The sequence below is a fragment of the Lichenostomus cassidix genome, chromosome W (genome assembly GCF_008360975.1).
Source record: "Lichenostomus cassidix isolate B80296 chromosome W, HeHo_3.0, whole genome shotgun sequence".
Taxonomy (NCBI): domain Eukaryota; kingdom Metazoa; phylum Chordata; class Aves; order Passeriformes; family Meliphagidae; genus Lichenostomus; species Lichenostomus cassidix.
The window spans coordinates 15,435,684-15,458,733 of NC_139510.1; the positions used below are offsets into that span (position 1 = coordinate 15,435,684).

The 23,050-nt window shown below is 49.0% G+C and overlaps 1 protein-coding gene across 4 annotated transcripts in view; it reads left to right on the plus strand.

Moving 5' to 3' along the window:
• The first annotated feature begins 6,062 nt into the window (after positions 1 to 6,062).
• LOC146425572 (arrestin domain-containing protein 3-like) overlaps positions 6,063 to 23,050 on the plus strand; it is a 71,838-nt gene continuing 54,850 nt past the window's right edge. For 2 of the 4 annotated variants that reach the window (XM_085041638.1, XM_085041639.1), the window contains exons 1-2: positions 6,063 to 6,156; positions 6,655 to 6,857. In XM_085041638.1, coding sequence (XP_084897764.1) covers positions 6,071 to 6,156; positions 6,655 to 6,857 — 289 coding nt within the window. In that variant the 5' untranslated portion in view covers positions 6,063 to 6,070. Of the gene's footprint in view, positions 6,157 to 6,184; positions 6,858 to 23,050 lie in introns of those variants that run through there. The other 2 variants (XM_085041640.1, XM_085041641.1) reach the window with 2 other exon arrangements.

Here is a 23,050-nt window from a genome sequence, read left to right on the forward strand (position 1 = left end):
GCTAATACTGCTAAGGAAAAAAAAAAAATTTATGTTAAAAAAACCCATTGAGAACAATGCAAATCCTTATGAAAAGACCGTTAAAAGGCAGGTATTTTTAAAAACTCCTGTTTTCCGGTACTTTGAAAATGCACCTCAACATGGTTTTAAGTAAACGTTCAAATAATCAAATATACAACCTAAGAATGTAACCAGCATTTCTTCATCTTTAGGAATAGTGAACGCTCGGAGACTGCATATTAAAAAGGGATAAACCAAGCAAAGATGCATCTTTATCTAGAAATATGTCTGCATGTAGTGAATGAATAAGCGAAAAGCTTACCTCTTGCGTGCCCGACTAGAACGTCCTTATGGTTAAAATACTCTACTTCTTCGGTGTAATTTTGTGTATAGGCAGTGTTGGATCCAGCATTTCTAGATTCGCTCCAACGTACTTTTGCATGTCCTCTTGCATGAATTTTAAGAGCTTTCACTCTAACTTCCCCAGTAACTTCTAAACTGATCCTTCCTGAGACTGTGTCCCCACTAGAATAGACGGGGATATTGCTATTACTGAGACAGTCAAAGCTTATTGTCAAACTCTTCACCTTCCCCAGCACCATATTTTTTTAACGAAGTGTATAAAAATATACTGCAAGAAAAAAAAAAAAAAGTCAAGGTCTCATACAAAACTCGACCTTCCCTTTACACTGAACAATGCCTCTGCTGCGTAAAGAGCCTGCCAACAAGATCAGCGTGTCCCCTACGAACGCTTCATCGGAATTACTGAGAAGACAGCGGCAGCCGCCCAACACTGCGATATCCTTACAAAGGCAGCTGCCCGCACGCTGCCAGCTCACTTTAAGAACAGCTTTGTGAAAAACAACGACCCCCGCGCATGCGCGAAGCGAGTCGTGGCGGCGGTTTCCTCCACCGCTTGCGTGTCTTTCCGGTCGTGTTCGTTTTTCTCGTGTTATTGCTTCCGTCTCATGCAGAGAGTCAGGGCTCTACTGCGAGTTCGCAGTGCGGTATTGAAATACGTACTGAAGAACTGGGAGAAAAACGTCGGGGGTGGGGATGGGGATGGGGGGGGAGTGCGCGAGGGCTCCTTGTCCGGAGGGCTTCGACATCTCTTCCTCTCCTCTCCTCTCCTCTCCTCTCCTCTCCTCTCCTCTCCTCTCCATCGCCTGGCACGGCCTGGGGATCATGGCTGGCTGGTTGAGAGGTGTCTCGGAAGAAGCTGGCAGCTGGAATCGGGCAGCAGTCGGTGAGCGCCAGGCCCTAGAGTCTGGCCGCGGATGGCATGGGTTCTCCTCCTCAGCCGGGGGTTACCTGGCTAACAGTAAAGATCGCAACGATTCCGTCGGGGAAATGCTCGGCACGTCGCTCAGTTACAGACCTTGCCCAAAGCTTTGGTTCGTGAAGTGGCTAATCCTGAGCAAATTATAGGCAGGGCCTCGGCAGGTGAGCGTGCACAGCTGCTTTTGCCGCTCCCCCCGCCCCCTTGCAGTACCCACTGCATTAACTGAGGAGTGAGGGTACAAAAGCGAGGCATTAGGCAAAAGTAAACATTTGAACCTCTATCAAGCTGAATTTTTCTATTTTAATACTTTTAAATATAATTTATATAAATTTTTGTTTGGGATTTGGTTTGTTTGCTGCTGATGTTATTTCCTCCTTTTTTCCATTTCTTCCATTCATGGAGTTCAGATAGGAGATTCGCAATTCCTGTCCTTCTAGTTCTGGGTTCATTGTCACCATGTACCTCTGTCAGTGTGGATCTGCACAGAACTTAAAGTGCATAGCAGTTACCTTCGGCAGGTCCTTGAAGATCTGCAAAGTTTAAAGACCCAAATCTTGCCAGCCAAGTGGATATTCATATGGATTTTTTTTTCTTTTGTATATGTGTTGATAAGGAAGGGAACATTCTTACATAATTTGGATATGGCTCTATAGTGTTGGTTTTTTTCTTTTTTAATACAGATGATGTATTTTGTATACTTGCCAGGTTCACCCATTCCAGGCTTGTTGGAGTTGGATAAAATATTTTGATTTGCTGGTGTAACACACCCCCACTCCCTGCATTATATATGAACTACAGACAGCGTAGCCCTAACTTGCCTTCCTCTCTCAATAGAATTGCTGTCTCTTGCCAAGCCAATTTTGGACACACAACTTCAGAATAACATGGCTGCTGTCATGATGTGGGATGTGTTCTAAGCATTTCATGCAAGTAGGTGTGGTGGCTTGACCTTGGCTGGATGCTAGGTGCCCACTAAAGCTGCTCTATCACCCCCTTCCTCAAATGAACAGGGGAGAAAAAATATAATGAAAGGCTCATGAGTTGAGATAAGGACAGGGAGAGATCACTCACCAATTACCATCACAGGCAAGACTGACTTGACTTGGGGATATTGATTGAATTTATTACCAATCAAATCAAAGTAAAACAAATCTTAAAAACATCATCCCCCCATCCCTCCTTCCTTCCTGGGCTTAATTTTATTCCCCTTTCTCTACCTCCTCCCCCCCCCCAGTGCTGCAGGGAGATGGGGAATGGGGGTTACAGTCAGTTCATCCACGTTTTTTCTGCTGCTGCTTCCTCCTCAGGGAGAGGACTCCTTCCCCTGCTCCAGTATGGGGTCCCTCCCATGGGAGACAGTCAGAGAAGTCACCCCTATATACCTCCCCCGCCCCCCCTTGCTACCAAAAGCTTGCCACTCAAACCCAATACAGTAGGCTATCAGGAAGATAATTTAATTTGTAAGAGAACTTGTATATTAGATTTAAGCAATTTGCAGACTGTTAGAATCATTAGAATCCTGACTATATCTCATACTGGGCAGCAGACAGCTCTTTCCAGTTTCCAGATTATAGTCTGGTGGAAAATGCATTGAATGGTAATCCTACTTCTCAGATATATTGGATATATGTAGAACAGCGACGATGAAGTTAAGTTTCACTGCAACAGTGGCACAGCAGCAACTCAAAGCAATTTCTGGGGCTGCGGGCGTAGTTCAGACCTCTTGGATGTTTTTCCAAACACATAGAAGTGAGTCCATTCAAATTTCTAGGAAATTTGGAGTTCTATGCAATGCAAAAACCTGCGATCCTTGAAGCTCTCCAATTTGCATATATTGATGTGCTGTTGTTCTGAGTTAATTAAAAGATATCCGGAGTGATCAGATGTACTGATTTACATGAAAGTGACCCAGTTTTCAAGACTAGTTAATACTATAGGGACGACTTTTGTCCAAGATAAGAAGTAACAGGTGCCCCCCTCCTGAAATCACGTGTACTATTTGCCCTGAAGGTGACACCCCCTCTTCTGGTCACATGGTCTGTTGTGATTGGGTGGCTGGAGCAGTTGCCCCTTCCAGTTTACCCATAAGTATATCAGACCAGGAAGTCCTTTCTGCCTACATACACAGAGGGTCACTATTTTTTTTTCCACATGCCATTTTATGGCAGGGAGCCGCCATCTTGTTAAACATGAAAACCCACATGTTCTCAGGCAGCCCTGTAATTGGCTGGCAGGACCAGCCATCCCTTTCTGTTTACAGAAGCATTTCAGAAAACGAAGCCCCCTCTCCTTCTCCATGTGTTTTTGTACTGTTTTGTGATTGGCTAACGGCTGTTTCTGACACTGTCAAATCTAGGAGTTCTCAGTTCTCCCTCTGGTTTTTTGCCTGCTTCCTTTGGGCCAGTAAAGGTTCAGATATAAAAATATGTACTTTTACATACAATGTATACAATATAGACAATATAGAAATATAAATAAACTAGGGTACAGATATATATAAATATGTGTTTTATTTATGTAGACATAGATACGCTATATTTAATGTATCCTTATTTATGTATATGTGTATCGATAGATGGATAGATACATTTATAAAGATAAAGCACAGTTGGCTGTTGCTGTCAGATGCCCCAGACATCAAGTGTACCTAATAGTCTGCCCGAGCCATGGCATTGCTTATGATCCCATGTTTGCCATCAGTGATCATGTGAGTTGCCACACTGATGCTCATCTTTCTTACTGCCTCAATAAAGTTTGGCTTCTAATGCGTTGTCAGAGTCCATTACTCTTCAGTCCACACTAATTGGCATTATGGACACAATGGAGTCTTTCCAACACATGGTGGAGACTTTAGGAAAGGAGTAAAGTTGGAGCTCTCCCTAATATGTAGAGGATTGCAAACTGGGTAAGGGCAAAAGTGCCTTGACCAGCCTCCTGATTTTGGGCTCTAGATGCTGCCTGGGGTTAAATTACCAGGCTGTGTAGCATCCTTGAGCGGAAGGAAGAAGCTAAGCAAGCAAGATGATGCATTTTCCACCAGACTATAATCTGGAAACTGGAAAGAGCTGTCTGCTGCCCAGTATGAGATATAGTCAGGATTCTAATGATTCTAACAGTCTGCAAATTGCTTAAATCTAATATACAAGTTCTCTTACAAATTAAATTATCTTCCTGATAGCCTACTGTATTGGGTTTGAGTGGCAAGCTTTTGGTAGCAAGGGGGGGCGGGGGAGGTATATAGGGGTGACTTCTCTGACTGTCTCCCATGGGAGGGACCCCATACTGGAGCAGGGGAAGGAGTCCTCTCCCTGAGGAGGAAGCAGCAGCAGAAAAAACGTGGATGAACTGACTGTAACCCCCATTCCCCATCTCCCTGCAGCACTGGGGGGGGGGAGGAGGTAGAGAAAGGGGAATAAAATTAAGCCCAGGAAGGAAGGAGGGATGGGGGGATGATGTTTTTAAGATTTGTTTTACTTTGATTTGATTGGTAATAAATTCAATCAATATCCCCAAGTCAAGTCAGTCTTGCCTGTGATGGTAATTGGTGAGTGATCTCTCCCTGTCCTTATCTCAACTCATGAGCCTTTCATTATATTTTTTCTCCCCTGTTCATTTGAGGAAGGGGGTGATAGAGCAGCTTTAGTGGGCACCTAGCATCCAGCCAAGGTCAAGCCACCACACCTACTTGCATGAAATGCTTAGAACACATCCCACATCATGACAGCAGCCATGTTATTCTGAAGTTGTGTGTCCAAAATTGGCTTGGCAAGAGACAGCAATTCTATTGAGAGAGGAAGGCAAGTTAGGGCTACGCTGTCTGTAGTTCATATATAATGCAGGGAGTGGGGGTGTGTTACACCAGCAAATCAAAATATTTTATCCAACTCCAACAAGCCTGGAATGGGTGAACCTGGCAAGTATACAAAATACATCATCTGTATTAAAAAAGAAAAAAACCAACACTATAGAGCCATATCCAAATTATGTAAGAATGTTCCCTTCCTTATCAACACATATACAAAAGAAAAAAAAATCCATATGAATATCCACTTGGCTGGCAAGATTTGGGTCTTTAAACTTTGCAGATCTTCAAGGACCTGCCGAAGGTAACTGCTATGCACTTTAAGTTCTGTGCAGATCCACACTGACAGAGGTACATGGTGACAATGAACCCAGAACTAGAAGGACAGGAATTGCGAATCTCCTATCTGAACTCCATGAATGGAAGAAATGGAAAAAAGGAGGAAATAACATCAGCAGCAAACAAACCAAATCCCAAACAAAAATTTATATAAATTATATTTAAAAGTATTAAAATAGAAAAATTCAGCTTGATAGAGGTTCAAATGTTTACTTTTGCCTAATGCCTCGCTTTTGTACCCTCACTCCTCAGTTAATGCAGTGGGTACTGCAAGGGGGCGGGGGGAGCGGCAAAAGCAGCTGTGCACGCTCACCTGCCGAGGCCCTGCCTATAATTTGCTCAGGATTAGCCACTTCACGAACCAAAGCTTTGGGCAAGGTCTGTAACTGAGCGACGTGCCGAGCATTTCCCCGACGGAATCGTTGCGATCTTTACTGTTAGCCAGGTAACCCCCGGCTGAGGAGGAGAACCCATGCCATCCGCGGCCAGACTCTAGGGCCTGGCGCTCACCGACTGCTGCCCGATTCCAGCTGCCAGCTTCTTCCGAGACACCTCTCAACCAGCCAGCCATGATCCCCAGGCCGTGCCAGGCGATGGAGAGGAGAGGAGAGGAGAGGAGAGGAGAGGAGAGGAGAGGAGAGGAAGAGATGTCGAAGCCCTCCGGACAAGGAGCCCTCGCGCACTCCCCCCCCATCCCCATCCCCACCCCCGACGTTTTTCTCCCAGTTCTTCAGTACGTATTTCAATACCGCACTGCGAACTCGCAGTAGAGCCCTGACTCTCTGCATGAGACGGAAGCAATAACACGAGAAAAACGAACACGACCGGAAAGACACGCAAGCGGTGGAGGAAACCGCCGCCACGACTCGCTTCGCGCATGCGCGGGGGTCGTTGTTTTTCACAAAGCTGTTCTTAAAGTGAGCTGGCAGCGTGCGGGCAGCTGCCTTTGTAAGGATATCGCAGTGTTGGGCGGCTGCCGCTGTCTTCTCAGTAATTCCGATGAAGCGTTCGTAGGGGACACGCTGATCTTGTTGGCAGGCTCTTTACGCAGCAGAGGCATTGTTCAGTGTAAAGGGAAGGTCGAGTTTTGTATGAGACCTTGACTTTTTTTTTTTTTTCTTGCAGTATATTTTTATACACTTCGTTAAAAAAATATGGTGCTGGGGAAGGTGAAGAGTTTGACAATAAGCTTTGACTGTCTCAGTAATAGCAATATCCCCGTCTATTCTAGTGGGGACACAGTCTCAGGAAGGATCAGTTTAGAAGTTACTGGGGAAGTTAGAGTGAAAGCTCTTAAAATTCATGCAAGAGGACATGCAAAAGTACGTTGGAGCGAATCTAGAAATGCTGGATCCAACACTGCCTATACACAAAATTACACCGAAGAAGTAGAGTATTTTAACCATAAGGACGTTCTAGTCGGGCACGCAAGAGGTAAGCTTTTCGCTTATTCATTCACTACATGCAGACATATTTCTAGATAAAGATGCATCTTTGCTTGGTTTATCCCTTTTTAATATGCAGTCTCCGAGCGTTCACTATTCCTAAAGATGAAGAAATGCTGGTTACATTCTTAGGTTGTATATTTGATTATTTGAACGTTTACTTAAAACCATGTTGAGGTGCATTTTCAAAGTACCGGAAAACAGGAGTTTTTAAAAATACCTGCCTTTTAACGGTCTTTTCATAAGGATTTGCATTGTTCTCAATGGGTTTTTTTAACATAAATTTTTTTTTCCTTAGTAATGGGATAGGCAAATTCCCAAGCTGAAATTTTAGAAGTATAATATTGAACATTTATTAGGAGAGGAAAGGCAAACACAGCGCTGGGCACTTAGCAATTTTGCCAGAGGCGCAGTTCTATTAATTTAACTGTGAACTTAAGTACTTTCTCCAACTGTTACATTTTCATTAAGCCCAGAAGATAATTTACACTTCACTCAATCCTCCCCTCTCTGATCTCTGCCCCCTTCTGCCAGTGCAGCACCATCTTGGGTCCTCTGGATTGTCTCAGAATTGAAGGCAGAAATCCCCCTCCGATGTCTCCTCAGTTCCAACCTAATTTGTAGTTGACAGCTTCTCAGGGAGGTGTGAATGCAGATAACAGACTTCTTGGGATGCATGTGGTTTATCTTCTTCGTTTCTTGAAGATGTCTTGATCTCGGGCTCTGTGGCTTATCAACTTAGAAGATATTTATTACCATGTATTTCTTAATGCGTTTTCTAACATATTAGAACCATTTCGAAGTTTCAATTCACTCTAACCTTGTTTCTATTTAATTATATTTTATCTTACCACTACTTTACACAGTACGTTATCACTTGTAAATGTTATATTCCTATATGGGAAAGCCAACATTTACCATTCACTCATTTATCCCATCCCCCCTTTCCTTTTTTTTCGATTATGTTGGCTTGAACCACAATCATTATTCGAACTTCACTGTTACGCTCAAAGTTTTACAGACTAATCTGGCCTCTTCAAGGGGGTCCCCAATGCTGTTTTGTTTCTTCGGTACCATTATCCTTTGTGCTGTTCCAGAAGTAACCTGTTTCGAGTCCCTAGGCACGGTGATTACCTGCATACTCTGGACGACACTTGTGATTAACCGGATGGAAGAGGAAATTAAACAAGGAAGGAATACTAACCCAGTGGTTACACGCAAAAGGAAAAAAATTAGTTTCTTCCACTATGCAGTTCCTAATAATTTATCTCACCAACCAGCTTCTAATATTGTTTCCCATTTTTGAACTGGTACATGAGCCATCTTTTGTATGTCTCTAGCAATATCGAGTATAGCTTGACTGTTATCAGTTATTTGCAGGCAATAATCGAAGGAATTAAATTTCCCACATACTCCCCCTTCTTCTGCTAACTAATAGTCAAGGGCCAAACAGTTTTGATAAGTCATGGCACTAGTTTGGGATAACTGTTCAGTAACTAATTCTAAAGCCGAGGCCATTTTGTTGCTAAAAATTTCAACCACCACTTGTAGTCTTTTTATCCTATTTAGCGTATACATGGGGGTCCTATATCCCCATGATCCATCTTGAGTCCAGGTTGCTGGGTCATAATATTCTATTATTCTTTCAGGCAGTCACTCATCATTTTTCCACCTTTGAATGCCTCCTATATTATCACTCCATTTTCGGATACTCTCTATTGAACTTCGGTTTTGTCTTTGTAAATCCTCATAAACTGGAACGCCTAGATTTTTTCCTACTGCCTTTGGCAATAAAAAAAACCCCAGCTGAATGGTTCCAATTGTACAGACTCCTCTCCAATCTTTGGGAAGTTTAGTATAAGCTTTTCTTCTGCAAATCCAAAAGAGTCCATCGGGGGCATCCCACAGCATATTAACACCGCTACTACGGTTCCAGTAATTATGTAGTTCTGTCATGCCTGCAAAAGGACTGATAAAGTCATCGTTGCTACTGTTACACCAGAATAAGGTAGTGCTTTTCCGAGTTCTACAATTTTTGTTTGGCTGATTACTCAGTTTCCAGTAGCCATTAGGTGTTTCTGGTGACCACCAAAGGTGGGTCACATTTTTAATAGGGTTCTTTTAAACGGGGTTACTCCTACCCAAGTTTTATATTTTGCTCGACCCTCTCTCCCAATGCATTCCTCGCCCATTACTCCTGAATTTAGCATCCATCCTTCAGGGCGGTATTCTCTAGATATTTTTGTTTTATTCCACAAAAGAATTGTGGGAACACAGGCTAATTCCCTTCCAGGGCCACAGTTCTGTTGTCAATGCACCTCTGCATATCCAGCAATTGCTGATATTTAGTGCTTGTGCTATTTGTTCCATTAAATCTATAAATAGATTTTTGCCCTGGGGTGGAATAGGAAGTGTTTCTTTTAGCTGCTCTTTAACCTTCCTATAGAGGGAGTCTGAGGAAGTTAAGGGTGTCTGGGTCTGTTTCGGGATGCTTTTGAGAGTCTGTATTTGCTGCTCTATTAGTTCTTTTTTAGTTCTGTCCTGTGCAGCCCCACTGTCTGAAATGCCCCACATTCTTGCTTTGGCAAAACAAACGTACTGTCCCTTTGGACACGGTAGTCCAAGCTGGTGTCCCCCTGAGGATTTAAACTGGGCTGCCCATAGTGAGTTTTCCCCATAATTACAAGTTTCTAGGGATGCTTCATAATAACATACGTTATTTACTGTTGTGTGCCAGGTTAGATAAGAAGCACGACTGCCCCATCGCATAAGGGAGTTACACTTGGTGCAGGGATTTGACGGATTTGCGTTGCTTGAGATTACCCATGCAAGGATACATGTGTGTCGAGGTGTGACCCTGGCTAAATGCCAGGCACCTGCGATGTCTGCTCTTTCTGCTCTCTCTTGCTGCAGATGTGCAGGAGAGGGAAGGAAAAAAACTGTTAAACGCACACACACTCATCTCATGAGTTGAGATAAAGCACTGGTGGGATGGCGCACTGAAAAAGGTAAATACAGGTTGAAAACTTAAAGTTGCAAAGTGATTTATTAAGCTAACAGAGTCGGAGGATAAATGAGAAGTAGAAATAAGCTCTTAAGACACTGTTCCTTCACTCACCCCCTTCCTTCTTAAGACACCGTTTCTCTACTCACCCCCCTCCCTCCTTCCAACCAACAGCACAGGCAGGGGGCAGGGTAAGAGTTTTTTTTCTCTGGTCAGTCCATCAGGGAGAGGGGTCCTCTACTTAGCCATGGGGTCCCTCCCATGAGAGACAGTCCTCTGTGAACTTCTTTGGCATGGGTCCAATCTCACGAGCAGCATCCTGCCCAAATTTGCTGCAATGCTGAGTTTTTGTCCAAAGGGTGCAGACTTCTGAGCCAAGGCTAGGCTGCTTCCGTCCCAGGAGCAAGGCCTTTGTCTCTTTTGCAAGGCCTTTGCAGCTTTAATTCTCTATATGGGACTCCCACTGGATCAGTTTCTTCCAGGCATCCACCTGCTCTTATGGCATGGGCACCTCCCCATGGGCTGTGGGTGGATCTCTGCACTCCCCGTGGACTCCATGGGCTTCAGGGGGGCCACCTGCTTCCCCCATGGTCTTCACCACAGCTAGCAGAGGGTTTTCAGCTCCGGCACCTGGAGCACCTTCTCCCCCATCTTTTCCACTGACCTTGGTGTCTCTATGTTGTTCTCCCTTCACATATTTTCACCTCCTCCTCTAGCTTAAAAGAAGTAACTACTTTGTTTTTATTTCTTCTTAAATATGTTTTCACAGAAGTGTAACTAACATCTCTAATTGGCCCAGACTTGGCCAGCAGCATGTCCATCACTTTCAGAGCCATTAGAGATTGGCTCTACTGGACTTGGTGAAAAACTTCCAGAACCTTCACACAGGACACACAGGAGCCATCTTTGTGCCACTCCCCACCCCTCAGACACTTCTTCAGGCCTACCACAACAGCTTTTGAAGGGTTTCAATTTCACTTAGATGTTAAAGATACCTTGCTGATATTCTGGGCTAAGCAAAACCACCACAATATGATAATTATGATCGCCACGGTTGTAATTAGAGGTCCAGTATGGCATACACCTCCTCGTCTCATGCACTCCAAGGTTGCTGCTTGTGGCCGGACTATACCTAAGGCAGGTGCAGAGGCCAACCTGGTCTTGCCCTCCTTACACTGCTTGTTCCACTTCCATGCAAACCATACTGCACACAAGCGTAGTTCTTGCTCCCATCTTTCTTCAGGAATTTCCCATATCTCAGGTACGAGTAATTCCCACCCACACAAAATTTGGTCTACCACAGCATTTTCCTGGTCCTTTTGTTCTTTATGCTTTCGGTGGTTCAGACAGTGGGGGTGCCTCCTTGTTGAAGAGCAATACCACTTACTTGAGCATTTAAGACAGTTGCACAATACCCATGCTTGATGATTTAAGTGGGGGTGTTTTAGACAAGAAAGCCACGTACTTTGGGTCTTTCGGTTGGTAATGATTTCCTCTGGTCCCTTGAGAGTTTGCATTATTCTTATGCTAATAATGCCAAGTATTTTGTTACCATCAGGCTGATGTTCTTTTACCCAGGATATTGTGGTTTCCCACTCTTCCTTAGCTATTTCCCACTCAGCAGGGATTGTTACTCTTCACCCACAAATCAGGGTTACAATCTCTGTTAGGTGCCAACGGTCATTGGATGCATTCAGGTAGTTGGAATTACAGCGGCACTGCGGAGAACCCGAGGTTGTCGCTTATGGGCTATACAGTACCAATTTTGCTCACAGCGTATACACTTACACTCAACCCAGCTATAGTGCCTACTATTTGGATGAAGTAAACAAGGTATGTGGACTGGAACTGGTGGGGGTTGTAATAATACCTTCAGGTAAGGATATAGTGTGATTTTTTTTTTTCCATTATAGAAATCACAAGCTAATGCAAACACATTAGGACCCTCTGTTTAATACAATCCTGATCCTCCTGTTTGGGGTGGAATTGTTCCTCCCCAAGGGGGGTGAGGCAGGGGCTTTAGGACTTGCCATGATGGTATTTGGAACCACTGATACAGGCTTGGTTTTATTTCTTCATTATTTACAACTCCTAGGTTTCTCTTTTGATTATTTGAGTCCTCCCAGTTCAATACCCCCTCGTATGCGCTTAAGAGTTAATTTTGTATCACCCAGCGTAGATATTATATTCCACTCCTTCAGTTCTTCCACGGGTCCTTTGATTCTGCCGGCGTGGATCCACCCTCGCTCCTTGGTTCAGATCGCTGCCTCGGTTGTCAGAAAGACCTGGAACGGACCTTCCAATTGTGGAGCCAGAGTCTGCTCCTTCCATGTTTTAACCACTACCCATTTCCCTGAGTGAATATTATGGATTTTAAAGTCTGAGGGTGTGGTCTGAGGAATCGTTCCTCTTGCCCGCAAGTTTTCCAGTGTTTGAGCAATTGTGGTGATATATTTTTTAACGCTTGCCTCCCCTTCCTTGTAAGTAGTGGTTTTATGCTGGGTGGTTAAAATGGGCAACCCAAACATCATTTCATAGGGGGACACTACCAAGTCTGATCTGGGTTGTGTTCTGACCCTTAGTAGGGCCAAAGGTAAACACCTTATTTATGACATCTGTGTGTCAATCATTAGTTTGGTTAAGGTGTGTTTTAGAGTTTGATTCATTCATTCTACTTGACCCGAACTTTGAGGGTGCCATGGGGTATGCAAGTCCCATTCAACTCCCAGGGCCTGTGGTGTTTGCTGTAAAACCTTTGATGTAAAATGTGTTCCTCTATCTATTTTGTTAACCATTCCATACCTGGGAATAATTTGTTCCAGGAGAGTTTTGCATACCATGTTGGCTGTAGCCCTAACAGTTGGAACAGCTTCTACCCAATGAGTTAAATGGTCTATTATTACTAATAAAAATGTCCATTTCTGTACCTGGGGAAGTTCAGTAAAGTCCACTTGGATGCTCTGAAATGGTCGTAGGGCTAACTCGTGCCCTCCTGGTATGGTTTTTCTCATACTCCTTTTATTTACTCTCTGACATGTTATACAGGTTTTAGTAACTTGTTTGGCTAATCCAAAAATCCCAATGCACCCATAATTCCTTAAAAAATGATCACACAAAGCTTGAGTCCCCCAATGAGTCTTTGGGTGCATATCTTCTAATATTTTCCTGGCAAGGGGCTTATTAAGTAACTGCCTCCCATCAGAGAGTTTCCATTTCCCCAACTGGTCTTGTGTGGCTAGCACAGGTTTTTCCCATGAGAAATTTTCTTGTGTTTTATAAATAAAGTTTGGATGTTATTGGAACAGTGTCCCAGAACTTGGACAGTGCAGGCCTGGCCAATCAGGCCTGGGGGAAGGCTTCTGACTGACCAATCTGGGTGACTTTTGAGAACTCTATATATGTGATGAAATCAAAACAATAAAGGTCATTCCTTCTTGCCACTGAGAACTGGTGCCTTCATTACTCTGCTAGCTGCTCAACAGCAACAGTCTTGGTCACCCCCTATCGTACAAAGTTCCTTCTCCTCTGCTTTGCTAAATTTTGGGATTTCTACTTTTTCCTTGCCTGGAGTTAGGATTAACATAACCTTTTTGCTTCTATTTTCTGCTGCATCTCTAGCTTCCTGATCTGCTAAATGATTCCCTCTTATTTCTAGGGTCCTCCCTTTTTGGTGTCCTTTAATATGTATTACAGCTATTTCCTTAGGCAACCTTAATGCTTCTAAGATTTCTAAAATAAGTCCTTCATGAATTAGTCCCTTTCCCCTTGAGTTTAATAACCCTCTTTCTTCCCAGATTTTCCCAAAAGTGTGTACTACTCCATATGTGTATTTTGAATCCATAAAGATCATCCCTACTTTTCCTTCTAATAACCTCAAGGCTCTATTAAGGATGTACAGTTCACAAGACTGGGCTGACCAGTGACTAGGCAATTTTCCCTTTTCCTTAAGTCCCATGGTTCTCCCATTGTGGTGGTTTTGATTGGCCCAAAACATCAGTGAAGTGTTTTTAACAACTAGGAGAAATTTGGACCCCTCAGAAGCTGTTGTAGTAGGCCTGGAGAGGTGTCTGAGGGGTGGGGTGTGGCACAAAGATAGCTCCTGTGTATCCTGAGTGCAAGTTCTGGAAATTTTTACATCAAGTCCAGCAGAGCCAATCTCTGATAGCTCTGAAAGTGATGGACATGCTACCGGCCAAGTTTGGGCCAATTGGAGGTGCTAGTTACGCCTCTGTGAAAACATATTTAAGGAGAAATCAAAACAAAGTAGGTACGCACTTCTTTCACTTCTTTGTAGTTGGAGGAGGAGGAGGTGGAGGTGAAAATATGTGAGGGAGAACAGCATGGAGGTTGCCAAGGTCAGTGAAGAAGGGGAGGAAAGGGGTGCTCCAGTGCTTCCTGCACCGGAGCTGAAACCCTCTGCTAGCCGTGGTGGAAGCTATGGGGAGAGCAAGAAGTTTCTCCTGCAGCCCATGGAGTCCATAAGGATGCAGAAATCCACCCACAGCTCACTCCAGAGGAGCTAGATGGATGCCTGGAAAAGACTGTGAACCAGTGGGAGCCTCATCTAAAAGTTAAAACTGCAAAAGGCCTTGACTGGGAGAGAAAGGCCTTTTTCCTTGCTCCTGGCATGGAAGCAGCCTGGCCTCAGCTCAGGAGAGTCTGCACAGCACCCTATGGACAAATAGACTCATGTTGCAGCAGAATTCAGGCGGGATGTTGCTCATGAGATTGGACCCACGCCAAAGAAGTCCCCAGAAGACTGTCTCTCGTGGGAAGGACCCCCTGGCTAAGTAGAGAACCTCTTTTCCTGTTCGGACTGACCAGAGGACCCCTCAACCTGCCCCCTGTCTGTGTTGCTGGTTTGGAAAGGAAGGGGGGGGGGTGAGTGCAGAGACTGCTTCTTAAGAAGGTGGGGGTGAGAGCAGAAAACTGTCTGGAGAGAGAGAGAAACAAGTAGAGATAAAGAGTATTTGTAGTAGAAGAATTGTGATGAGTAAATTTGAGAATCTGCTCTGTGGACTGAAAAGAGACCCCACACCCTGCCCCCCCCTGAAGTTGTAGGGTCCGGAGGGGTCCGGCCGCCTGGCCCCAATGAGCTGCAGGAGCTTCGGGAGACCTCGGGGGCCTCACCTGGGCCCAAGCTCTCAGCCCTCCCGGCTGTTCAGCTCTGTCCCAGAGGCGGCTGCGGTCAGCCTCAGTGTTCCCAGGCTCGCTCCTGGGAGCGGCAGGGACCACGCGGCGGAGGCGGGTGCCTGCCGGGCAGGAACGCCGTGGAGTCGCTGGTCGCTTCCCGTGATAAAGAAAGTGCGACGAGCTGAGAGTCACCAGTGTGCAGTTTATTAAGGAGAAGCGGCGCGGGGGAGGCACACCGGGGGCTCTCGGGTGGGGCGGTCCACGCAGCTGCCGGGCGCAGAACCCGGCAGGGCTGGGGTCGCGGCCACACCACGCCGAGAGAACAAAAGGAGGGGGTTTTTAGGGGGAAATACGGGGTTTCCCGGGGAGGAACAACAGGGGCGGAGCCAACGGGGCTCCGGGACAACATGAGGGACAAGCAGGGGAGCAAATGAAATATAACTAGGGAGGGGATTACAAGCAACTCATGGGGGAAGCCCGGCAACAGAACATTCTAGTGAGGGCAAGCAGCGGGGGCGGTGATAGGGGCGGGGAAGCCAACTTTAAACCAATAAACTTAGGAAAAACTTTCCAGGGGAGGGAGAGAGCGGTTTACGGCCCGGCCTCCTCCGAGTCCCAGGCGATGGCATCCTCGGCAGCGTCCCCGTGGATTACGCCGACCGCCAGCCTCGGGGACTCGGGATCTGCAGCATCGGGCCACCGCACCCCCACACCTCCCCCTTCTTTACTAAATAAGGAGCGAACGTGCTTAACTAAATATTTCTTAATCAATGCAAATGAAGCAGCAATTAAAGCAATAGCAAATAAAACAATAACGCAGTCTTTTAAAAGCGTGGCTCCCCATTCGGGCAGTCCCAGTCCTTTCAGTGCTTTGTGGGCCCATCCTCCGACGGTGGAAAGCGTGGAGTTCACAGCATGACGGACGCCATCCACAGTGCTTTCAAACCAGAGGCTGCTCTCGAAGGTGATGTTTCTTATCAAGGTGTCCATATCTTGCAGCCTCTGGTGGATGCTACGGCTCCTGGAGGATAGGTTGAAGCAGCAGAGCCCCTCAAACTGTTGACAGCCATGTCCATGCGCAAGGAGCAAAAAATCAACGGATACACATTTGCTCCTTGTTCATGGCACGGGCTGAAGTCACCCAGACGTTGGAGCTAGGCTGCCTCACAACCCACGGTTGGACTGGGACGATGGTCAAGAGGAGGAGGAAAAGGTGCGCGAGGGTGACGGTGCGCATCTTGGCCACTGAATGTGGAGATAAACAAAACAGCATTAACCAAAGCGATAAAGATTGGGGCAGGTGGAGGAGGGAGGACGGGAAGGCCATAGGGAAGAGGGGGAAGGGAAGTGGGAGGCTGGCTCAGGGAACTGCGGGATGGACTCTTGGTGACTCAGACGCTCTGCTTGCGAGTGTGGGATCGGAGGCGGCGAGGTGAGGAAGGTGGAGTCTCTGCCTTCTTCTTGCGGCGCCAGTGGGCCGATGTCACGTCCTTGGTCTCCGGTCTCGGGGAGAGTGGCCCTGCTTTTAGGAAAGGCTTGACAAATTTAGCTGGGACCCACCGTGGCCCTTCAGAGGTGGAGACGCAGCAATAGCCACGCCCCCAGATGACGAGAGGGAAGGGGCCAACGATCTTTAGGGAATCCGGTTCCTTGATCAGGACAAGGGGGCGCTCCTTCAGCTTGGCTCGCGTGTGGTTGGCAAAGTGGCGAACCACCGGGGGGTCTGGCTCCTTATCGGAGCAATTGAGAAAATTTAGAGTAAAAAGAGCCCTGGCGAGCCGATTTGCCGGGGTCTCTGTTTCTGGCCCCCCCTTTTGCTGCTGAAGCACCCTCTTGAGGGACCGATGGGCCCTTTCCACCAGGGCCTGACCCGTGGCTGAGTGGGGAATCCCGGTGGTGTGGGAAATGCCCCACTGGAGGAAAAATTTCCTCACTGGTCCAGAGGTGTAACACGGACCATTGTCCGTCTTAACCTCTTTAGGAATACCCAGGACGGCGAAGGCCTGCAGGAAGTGCGAAATCGCATCCTTCGCCTTTTCCCCCGAATGTGCGGTGGCAAAGATCGCGCCTGAAAAGGTGTCTACGCTCACGTGTACATATTTTAGTCGACCAAATTCAGGCACGTGCATGACATCTGACTGCCAAAGCTCCCCACTATTAAGCCCTCTGGGGTTGATTCCAGACCCCATGGATGTAATCTGGAGGGGTTGACAATGGGGACAGGCCGCCACAATGGCCTTGGCTTGGTCCACTGTTAACTCAAACATTCGCCTCAAGGCCGGGACATTTTGGTGAAAGAGTGCATGGCTCAGCGATGCCTGCTGGAATCGATCAGGCACGTTGGCAACATGCACAGGCGCAGCGAGCGCGTCTGCCACCCTATTCCCTTCCGTGATTGGACCCGGAAGGTCAGTGTGTGAGCGCACATGCATCACGTAGAAGGGTTGGTCACGGTGGGAAATGGCTGTCTTGAGCCTCTTGACCAAGCAATTAATTTTTGGGTTGGAGGAGCCGGACAGCCAACTGTCCTCAGCCCTTGAAACGATCCCCGCAACATAGGCCGAATCAGTGACCAGATTGAAGGGTCCTGGAAAGCGCTCAAATGCTCTGACAGCGGCTGCGAGCTCGGCCACCTGGGCGGACCCAGAAACGATTTCGACATCGCAATCCCACCACTCTGTCGAGGGGTTCCACCAGGCAATCACCGATTTTCCTGATGTGCCCGAGCCGTCAGTGAAAAGTGTCGGAGCACTGAGGGGTTTCCGACTTTGGACCCGGTCAAGAACAATTTTTAGTTCAGATATTGCGAATATCTTATGTTTTGGAAACCAGGTAACAACCTGGCCGGGAAACGATTCAAGTGCTAGCTACATCTCCTCACTCTTTAGCAAGGCGAATTCGAATGATTTTGTGTCGAATGGAACGTGGATGTATGCGAACTCACGTCCTGCTAGGGTGGACAGGCGGGACCTCGCTCGTCTAACAAGCTGCGCCGCCTTGTCCAGTGGCGAAACTAAAACTTTGGGGGACGAGATAGGCAGGAAGACCCACTCAATAACGAGCAGTCGGTTCTCCATGTCTTTCAGGTCCCATTGAAAGATGAGCCCGTGCAGGTGGGGCATTTTACCGAGGATGGCCAAATTAAAGGGCAATTTGGGGTCGCATCGGTGAACGCGACATGTTTTCAGGGCGTTCTGTACCTTTCTGATGGATTCCCGCGCTTCCGGGGTCAATGTCCTTGGGGAGGTCAGGTCGCGATCTCCACACAGGAGGGAAAACAGCGGGACCAGGTCTTCCGAGGAGATGCCGATCAGGGGCCGAATCCAGTTGATGGCACCACAGAGCTGGTGCATTTCCTGCAGGTTAGATGGATTGTCAATAATTTTGATCGGCAAGGGTGTTATTGTTTGCTCCTCAATTTTCGCTCCCAGGTATCTCCACGGCGCCGTCACCTGTACCTTGGAGGGTTGGATCTCAAACCCTTCACTCTCTAGGGCCCCCACGACTCTAGAGAGTGCTGTCCGCAAGATGGCTTCGGTTGGCGAACAGACCAATACATCATCCATATAATGGACGATGATTGACTCACCCGTGACCTCTCGCACTGGTGCGAGAATGCTGTCCACATACCACTGGCAAATGGTGGGGGAGTTTTTCATCCCTTGCGGGAGCACTCGCCAGTGATAGCGGCGCATTGGGCGTTCCCTGTTGGTGGAGGGAACTGAAAAGGCGAACCTGGGCGCATCGTCTGGGTGCAGGGGGATCTGGAAGAAGCAGTCCTTTATGTCCACCACTGCAATCTTCCAGTCCCGCGGGAGCATTGAAGGCGATGGCAACCCGGGCTGGAGAGGCCCCATGTCCTCAATGACTTCGTTTAATTTTCTGAGGTCATGGAGGAGCCTCCATTTGGTCCCTCCCGCCTTCTTGATAACGAAGACGGGCGAGTTCCATGGACTGGTCGAGGGCACGATGTGCCCCTTCTCCAGTTGCTCCTCAACGAGCTCTTCAAGCGCTCTTAATTTGTGTATAGGCAAAGGCCACTGGTCGACCCAGACAGGTTTATCAGTGAGCCAAATCAATGGCTGGGTCGGGCGCTCACCAGTGACCCCAATCAAAAATCCCGAGCCGGAGCCAATTCGACTCGGGCACCCCATTGGGACATAGTGTCTCTCCCCCACAGGTTGAATCCCGAGTTGATGATGAATGGCCGCACGGTGGCGATGCGACCCTCGGGGCCTTCAATTAGAACGGGGATGGAACTCCGCTCCGCAGGAGTATATCCTCCCACACCTTTCAACGACTGAGCCACAGGCTTCTTGGCCCATGCCGACGGCCATCTCGCCGAGGAGATGACCGTGACATCCGCACCAGTGTCAATCATGCCAGTAAGGGAGATGTTACTTCCCTTCTGGGAAAGGCCACAAGTAAGCATTGGCCTGTCCTTACCAACCGCCTCGGACCAGGCAACCAGCGGTCGTTCCGTGAGGATAGCGTGGAACGGGATGACCTTGATCCTGGCCACGACCTGATTCCTAGAGAGGATAAGAGGGGGGTCAGCAACTTCAACCTGGAGTGGAAAGAACCCCTCTGCATCCACTCTGATCAAGGAAGGGATGATGGCAATCCCTTTGGGTCCGGCGTCCGCATCTGAAATGGCAAGGACAAGAGCGTCAGGAAAGTCACACTTTAGCTTAACAAGAAAGGAGTCACATCCGGGTATCGTACAGTCATCGTCGACCCACGCCTGCTGGAAATCCGTGGGGTCGAGGCCGGCCGGTGGCTGTTGGCAGCGTGAGGCCGGCATCTCACGCTGCGCTCTCAGTTTCCCTGGCCAGCAGGGAAGGGAGGTGGAAACGAGGAAGGGTCAGTTAGGGACATGGGGGAAGGACGCTGGGCGCGGGCAGGGGCAGGAAAACGGGAAAACTTGGAGATTTCTTCGACCGGCGTGGGGCAGTCTGCGGCGTAATGTCCTCGCTTGCCACACCGGTTACAGGTGGCATAGGTGTTTCGGATGGCCAGTGCCTGAGAGGTGTTAGCATTCAGCGCCTTGACAGCAGCCAGGCGCCGACAGGCACTGACCATCTGGGCGATGGTCGGCCGTGGGTCATGTGGCAGGGACAATATGATTTCTTTGCAGATGGTGTTGGATCTGGTGATTGCCCCATCCACAAGCAGCTGCTCCCTGATGGTGTGGTCGGGGACCTGACGATCAATGGCCTGTTTTAATTTATCAACAAAACTGGGGAAGGCCTCATCAGGCCCTTGGAATATCTCCAAGTAGGGGATGGTAGGGGCATCCACCGGAGGGATACCAAGCAGTACCCTCTCTGCTGCACCAGCGAGAGACACTAGAATGTCTATGGGTATCTCTCGGGCTTGCGTCTGGGGTTTAGAATAATCCCCCTCACCCAACAACAACTCGAAGGTGGGGCCGTTTGGAGTGCCGTGCCCAGGAAGCAGTCGCTCTAGCCCCCTGATCTGCCTTTTCCACTCGTCCTCCCACTCTTGGTATTCAACGGGGGACAGTAGACAAGACATCACTAATTTAATGTCGGAGGGAACTAGAGGGACGCCGGTTAGAGTGGCGTGAAGGACTGCTCTGAAATAGTTCGAGTCCCGGACAAACTCCTTTTGAGTTTTGGCCAGGTCTTTGAGCGCGGCCCTGTCAAAGGGCTCCCACCGTGGGTGATCGCGTTGCCCCGAAACGCGGACTGGTGCGGCGAAGGGGGCCTGGAGGCTCTCCGGTTCCAGATCCAGGTGACAACCTTTCCCAGCCAAGCCGGAGGACCCATCCAAGATGGCCTCCTTCCGGTCAGGGACCGTTGGAGGACCAACAAAGATGGCCTCCTTCCGGTCATTGTGGGAAAGGGGATCCAAGATGGCGTCCTTCCGGCGGACGCCGGAAGGGTAGCCGTGGGAACCGGGAAGACCCGCCTCCGGGGAGGGGTTAGGAAGGGGCGGAACATAGGGAGGGGCGACTGACGAAGGTCCCGGGGAGGAGTCGAGGAAGAGGTGGGGTTTCGGTGGGAAAGGGGAGGTAGGCGGGGTAGGGATAAAGGGGTTGGGCGCAGGGGCGGAGGGTCCGAGGGAGGGGGTGTGCCCGCACGGTGATGGATAGGCTGCCCAGGGGGAGGGATCAGGGAAGGGGCTCGGCGGGAAAGCCGAAGAAGCAGCGGGAACGGGAGGATTATAGGGAGAAGGAATGGGGGATGGGAAAGCCACGCGGCAGGCGCTATCTTGGTGCCAGCCGCCGCTCCTTTGTGGCTCTCCGGGGAGACAAAAGGATACACAGCGGGGATTGCGGGGGACTACCAGGGACATATCAACCCGGGAAGAGGGGTTAGGAGAGACAGAACCGGGGGTGCCCGAGAGGGTCGCACGTTCTCCCTCCCAGGCAGGGGACGAAGTGACCGCGGGGGCGCCGGAGACTAGATGAGAACTCCGCGTCCGCGGACGTTCTGAGCCGCCGCGGTCGCCTCGAGAAGGACAGGGGCTAGGGTTAGTTAAGGAATGGGCAGACGGGGAAGGGTTAGCAGGGACTCCCGCGCTCCGAAGGGAGGGACGGAAAGCGTGGGAAATCTGCGTTAAAATCCCGAAAAACTGGTCCGCTCGCTTATCCCCTTGGGATATAAGGTGGTTCATGCGCGAGCGGACCCCACGCCAAAAATCGATGGAGTTAGCATCTTGGGGAGAAACATCGGGAAACTCGGCAAAAATAAATTTAACAAAGCGTTTCAGGAGCGGGGAGGGAAAAGAAAATTTCGCTACTCGGAGGGAGGTTTTAACGGAAACATAAAATTCTCGTTGCGCTTTGGTTAGGTTAACCCCCATCTTTTCCACCCGAGATAAAGGTTAGCCGAACCAAACTCTCACCCGACCGATCCGAACGAAAAATTAAATTAAAAGAGGGCAAGCTAGGGGACCCCTTCCCCTACCAACTCACCCGAACACAAAGCGGCGCGGTCGGTTCACGGGGCTCACGGGGCTGGCGGTGCCGGCGAGGAGCACCTCTCGATGTAGTCCAGGGAGGGTGCTGCAACTCGCTGGGTGGCGGAACAACGGATTTCCACTCTTCCCTTCCAAGGAGCGAAGGCAGGTTCGGAGGGTCACGTTGAAGGCGCCACTTGAAGTTGTAGGGTCCGGAGGGGTCCGGTCGCCTGGCCCCAATGAGCTGCAGGAGCTTCGGGAGACCTCGGGGGCCTCACCTGGGCCCAAGCTCTCAGCCCTCCCGGCTGTTCAGCTCTGTCCCAGAGGCGGCTGCGGTCAGCCTCAGTGTTCCCAGGCTCGCTCCTTGGAGCGGCAGGGACCACGCGGCGGAGGCGGGTGCCTACCGAGCAGGAACGCCGTGGAGTCGCTGGTCGCTTCCCGTGATAAAGAGAGTGCGACGAGCTGAGAGTCACCAGTGTGCAGTTTATTAAGGAGAAGCGGCGCGGGGGAGGCACACTGGGGGCTCTCGGGTGGGGCGGTCCACGCAGCTGCCGGGCGCAGAACCCGGCGGGGCTGGGGTCGCGGCCACACCACGCCGAGAGAACAAAAGGAGGGGGTTTTTAGGGGGAAATACGGGGTTTCCCGGGGAGGAACAACAGGGGCGGAGCCAACGGGGCTCCGGGACAACATGAGGGACAAGCAGGGGAGCAAATGAAATATAACTAGGGAGGGGATTACAAGCAACTCATGGGGGAAGCCCGGCAACAGAACATTCTAGTGAGGGCAAGCAGCAGGGGCGGTGATAGGGGCGGGGAAGCAAACTTTAAACCAATAAACTTAGGAAAAACTTTCCAGGGGAGGGAGAGAGCGGTTTACGGCCCGGCCTCCTCCGAGTCCCAGGCGATGGCATCCTCGGCAGCGTCCCCGTGGATTACACCGACCGCCGGCCTCGGGGACTCGGGATCCGCAGCATCGGGCCGCCGCACCCCCACACCCCCCCACCCAGCTTGTTGACTGTAAAGTAGGAAAGGGGGTAAATACTATAGGTTCTTAAGAGGGAGGGGGGAGTGAACAAAAACTGTATGAAAAGTTTATTTTTGCCTGCATTTATCCTCCAA